This window comes from Triticum urartu, unplaced genomic scaffold, assembly GCF_003073215.2.
Source record: "Triticum urartu cultivar G1812 unplaced genomic scaffold, Tu2.1 TuUngrouped_contig_5673, whole genome shotgun sequence".
NCBI lineage: Eukaryota > Viridiplantae > Streptophyta > Magnoliopsida > Poales > Poaceae > Triticum > Triticum urartu.
In genome coordinates this window covers 1-5,227 of record NW_024116366.1, presented here as the reverse complement: position 1 = coordinate 5,227, position 5,227 = coordinate 1, and the positions used below count along the sequence as shown (strand labels likewise).

At 48.2% G+C, this 5,227-nt stretch overlaps 1 protein-coding gene across 2 annotated transcripts; it reads right to left on the bottom strand.

Annotated features, from left to right (window-relative positions):
- Nucleotides 1–3,134: 3,134 nt before the first annotated feature.
- On the bottom strand, nt 3,135–4,988 carry LOC125529538 (COX assembly mitochondrial protein 2 homolog). 2 transcript variants are annotated; one of them, XM_048693945.1, is made up of 4 exons: nt 4,604–4,988; nt 3,943–4,011; nt 3,734–3,838; nt 3,135–3,616 (listed from the first exon to the last, which is right to left on the bottom strand). In XM_048693945.1, the coding sequence occupies exons 2-4, from the start codon at nt 3,985–3,987 to the stop codon at nt 3,515–3,517; spliced, it is 252 nt and encodes an 83-aa protein (XP_048549902.1). In that variant the 5' UTR covers nt 3,988–4,011; nt 4,604–4,988; the 3' UTR covers nt 3,135–3,514. The 2 variants fall into 2 exon arrangements, with proteins under 2 accessions (XP_048549902.1, XP_048549904.1); XM_048693947.1 differs by lacking the exon at nt 4,604–4,988 and adding an exon at nt 4,198–4,552.
- Nucleotides 4,989–5,227: the final 239 nt, after the last annotated feature.

The following is a 5,227-nucleotide window of genomic DNA, read 5'->3' as shown; positions in this document are numbered from 1 at the left end:
GGTAGGTGGCTGCCATGCGGGCCACACGCGGACGCGAGGACGCAGATGGGCTGTCCATGGCTGTCCGTTTTGACCCAAATCCATCCCAACTTTGCTCCGGATATGGGGTCAAACGGACACTAAACGGACAAAAAAAACAAGATAGGGTTGCACGTTGGGTCGTTGCCTTTGTCCCTTTTACCCCAAACGAACGGGGCCGGACATGATAGGGTCACGCGGTGGAGTTGGCCTCACACGCCGAGTCTCCAGCATGAGCGAACCAGCCCAATGAGGTGCCAACAACGCTGACAAGCCGGCCCCTGGCTAACCCGATGCGCGGGGAGCAGCGCGCAAGATGACGCACGCGGGCACGACCGAAAACACCATGGGAAGGTGGCCCCAACTACGCATGCAGCCCACACATCATGGATCCCGGAGACCCGGCCGGACGCAGCCGGCTTGTGAGTCCAGACGTCCACCGCTCACACGCCGAGTCTCCTGCATGAGCGAACTGGCCCGGCGGAGGTGCCACCAACGCTGACAAGCCGGGTTCACTCGGCGGGAGCAACACGCAAGATGGCGCACACAGGCGCGACGGAAAACACCATAGGAAGGTGGCCCCAGCTACGCACGCGGCCCACGCATCAGGGCATGTACAATGATGCTATCTTAGGAGTGCCACGTAGGATAAATGATGAGGTGAAGGAGAGAAAACTCATAAGAAAAGGCTTGTCTTCTCTTATTTAAGAAAAGACAAGAGATGATCTCTTAGCATAACATGTCTCACCACGTCTTTAGGAATAGCTAGTTATTGAAGATGAGACTAAGAGATGACCCATTGTAGACTCTTTTTATTGTCATCTCTAAATTATATGCAAGACTTAAGATAAGACTGTCTTATCAACCATTGTACATGCCCTCATGGACCCCGGAGGGAAAACGGCTCTCGGTTCCTTTATATAAAGTGTATTTGTTTTCCAAAAGTCAGACAAGTGCATGTTCGACTGAGTTTTTAGAAAAATATATCAACATCCACAATAAAAATTATACCATTTGATTCATCATGAAAAGTAGTTTCATATTTTATCTATTAGGTATAGCATATATTGTTATTTTATTTTATTATCTTGGTCAAACATTCAAATGAATCAAGGATGGAGCAGGCCAACTCTTGGTGAAGGGCGAGGAGATTAAGCATAGATGGCGGGAGTACTTCGACAAGCTGTTTAATGCGGAGAATGAGAGTTCTACCATTGAACTGGACGACTCCTTTGATGAGACCAGCATGCGTTTTGTGCGGCGAATCCAGGAGTCTAAGGTCAAGGAGGCTTTAAAAAGGATGAAAGGAGGCAAGGCGATGGGCCCTGATTGTATCCCCATTGAGGTGTGGAAAGGTCTCGGGGACATAGCGATAGTATGGCTAACCAAGCTTTTCAACCTCATTTTTCGGGCAAACAAGATGCCAGAAGAATGGAGACGGAGTATATTAGTACCAATCTTCAAGAACAAGGGGGATGTTCAGAGTTGTACTAATTACCGTGGAATTAAGCTGATGAGCCATACAATGAAGCTATGGGAGAGAGTCATTGAGCACTGCTTAAGAAGAATGACAAGCATGACCAAAAATCAGTTTGGTTTCATGCCTGGGAGGTTGCCCAGGGAAGCCATTTTCTTGGTACGACAACTTATGGAGAGATATAGGGAGCAAAAGAAGGACTTGCATATGGTGTTCATTGACTTGGAGAAGGCCTATGATAAGATACCGCGGAATGTCATGTGGTGGGCCTTGGAGAAACACAAAGTCCGAGCAAAGTACATTACCCTCATCAAGGACATGTACGATAATGTTGTGACAAGTGTTCGAAGAAGTGATGTCGACACTGATGACTTCCCGTTTAAGATAGGACTGCATCAGGGGTCAGCTTTGAGCCCTTATCTTTTTGCATTGGTGATGGATGAGGTCACAAGGGATATACAAGGAGATATCCCATGGTGTATGCTCTTTGCGGATGATGTGGTGCTAGTTGACGATAGTCGGACGGGGGTAAATAGGAAGTTAGAGTTATGGAGACAAACCTTGGAATCGAAAGGGTTTAGGCTTAGTAGAACTAAAACCGAGTACATGATGTGCGGTTTCAGTACTACTAGGTGTGAGGAGGAGGTTAGCCTTGATGGCCAGGTGGTACCTCAGAAGGACACCTTTCGGTATTTGGGGTCAATGCTGCAGGAGGATGGGGGTATTGATGAAGATGTGAACCATCGAATCAAAGTCGGATGGATGAAGTGGCGCCAAGCTTTTGGCATTCTCTGTGACAAGAGAGTGCCACAAAAGCTAAAAGGCAAGTTCTACAGGACGGCGGTTCGACCCGCAACGGTGTATGGCGCTGAGTGTTGGCCGACTAAAAGGCGACATGTTCAACAGTTAGGTGTGGCGGAGATGCGTATGTTGAGATGGATGTGTGGCCACACGAGGAAGGATCGAGTCCGGAATGATGATATACGAGATAGAGTTGGGGTAGCACCAATTGAAGAGAAGCTTGTCCAACATCGTCTGAGATGGTTTGGGCATATTCAGCGCAGGCCTCCAGAAGCTTCGGTGCATAGTGGACGGCTAAAGCGTGCGGAGAATGTCAAGAGAGGGCGGGGTAGACCGAATTTGACATGAGAGGAGTCCGTTAAGAGAGACCTGAAGGATTGGAGTATCACCAAAGAGCTAGCTATGGACAGGGATGCGTGGAAGCTTGCTATCCATGTGCCAGAGTCATGAGTTGGTTGCGAGATTTTATGGGTTTCACCTCTAGCCTACCCCAACTTGTTTGGGACTAAAGGCTTTGTTGTTGCTGTTGTTGTTGTTGTTGTTGTTGTTGTTGGTCAAACATTCAAATGGTTGACTTACACGAAAATCAATACACCTTATATTCTTGAACAGAGGGGGTATCAAACAAACTGGACAATAATGAAATGAAACCATCCATATTTATCAATGCTCGAGGGTCAGCAATGTTCATTCTATTGACCTGAGTGTGAATCACAGTCTCGATATTTCATATGGACTCTGACAAGGAATAGTTTCCATCTTGCTATTCCTAGGTCATAGCAATGTAATTTAATAAACAGTACTTTCCTACCTTATAGGACGGTGCCTATACATATAATAAGTTAATTCCAGAAGCAAAGTACCAGAAAACATACTGGATTTACTTGCCACTCATTTCATAGTTGTGAAGATTTCATACAGAAGTTTCAAGAAGTAAAAAAAAGATTTCATATAGTAGTTTTTACAGTACAACACCAACTTGGAGCAAGATTTATTGTCTATATATATGATGGGAATAGACTAACCATGAATAGCAACAGCCAGAGAGGGAAATTTGAACTTCTAAATAGATTATATGACCTCAGCTGTAATCTTATAACGGTAGATATGTGATGTAAACATGAAGTAAAGACAAGTCCGGAACTTCGTTTCACAAAGTTGAAGCACAGGATTGCAGCAAAATAGCATTCAGTGAATGTCCTTGTCCTCCGTTCGAAGCTATGATTCATTTTCTTTCTCAGCCATTTCCTTTTTATAAGCCTGCAACCTTTCTTTAAATTTCTTGCTCTCTTCAAAGTTTGCCTTTCTCTTCACAGCTTTCTGAGTTTCACAAGGAGAGTAGCACATTTAGGGAGAGAAACAACTCCTACAAATTATGATAGAGAACAAAATAAATAAATTATAGCAACGACTCTAACTTGGCAAAAGGTTGCTTACCTCCTGCCGGAAGCACCGATCAAGCTTAATCTTAAGATCTGTGCATTCACCAAAGAATTTTTTGATGGGGTGATCCACATGGCACTTCTGGAATTCTTCGATAATCTGGGCAACAAGGACATTAAATTTTATAATCTGGGAACTTCTGTGAAAATATACACTTGGAATGACAAAGCTTCAGATAGAGCCAGAGGTCAGGACAAAGATACCTCAGCACACATAGGATGCCTGTGTAGGGTTAGATGGGGATGCATTTCCGTAGATGTAGGAATGTGAGCCTGCATGAAAGTTGCCCAAGTTAGCAAGATCTGATCCTCGAAGTAGATTCTTGTATAAATGACAGACTGTAAAACTACAAACTAGAAGTGGAGCCTAACATCGATGCATACCAGCAAACACAACCTTATATTTCTGCTGTAACAGTACCTCTACCAATGATCTTGTCAGTAAAACATGATCTATACCTTCACAGGCAGACTTGCAATCGAATGGACAACTGCCACAGAGGGGCAAGTGATAGTGATATCTGCAGGGCACAGCGACAGTAAACTACAGGGGAGATTTGGCTGAGCTGGGGCTTGGGCAGAATCTGCGGGGCCGGGCCAGTCGTGGAGGCGGAAGGCGGGCAGGCGGCGCGGCGGCGGCGGCGGCGTTTGCCTGGATCGATAGCTCGACTCGATTGGAAGAGGACAGCACGAGCGACAGAGACAGGGCACAGGTGACGGGCTCGCTGTTGGGCCGGAAGCATGGGCCTTTTACATTTTTTTAATCATTCTAAAAATCCGAAAGTTTTGCGTGGGCTAGACATACCCGGCCTACCCGATGGAAAAAGAATTATCAAAAAAGAAAGGGAGTTCGCAAGCAATTTACTTGTACGCGGCAGGAGGCGTGGCGTCGGCGGGACCGAGCAAGACAGGTGCTGGGCGTCGGCGGAAGCTCGTCGCTGCGGGGACAGCAGCAGAGGAGCGCTATGGCGAGGGAGGCTCGTGGCGGCTTGGGACGACTGGGAGAGGCTCGTCGACGGCGTGGGGCGTCGGCGGAAGCTCGCGGCAGCCCGGACGGCGCGGCCTGGAGTGCGGCTGGGGACTCGACGACGCGGGATCCGTTGGCTGAGGCGTAGCCGCGCTGTAACTGGAATGGGGAGGCCTGTCGCGGCGCGGGGATCGTGAGGGAGGGGAAGGGGGGAAACTGGGTATTAGGTCGGCGAAGGAAGAGGTGAGTTTAAAGGCGAAGGGCGATCGCGACCGGCGCTGGGTCGCGCCGTGGCTCCGCACCGACCGTAAGAACATCTCCACCCGCGTCTTCAATAGGTCCCCAAATGATTTTTTTTCGCCAGCGTCGATAAAACGTTTTAGTCGCGCTTTCAAGACGCCAAAATTCGCAGGCATGACCCGTTTTTGGGCCTGGTGATCGCAAGCCGAACCCGGCGCACGGGAGGGGGGGGGGGGGGGCCGCGGGGACGGAGCGAGGGGAACACGCGGGGCGCGACCAACA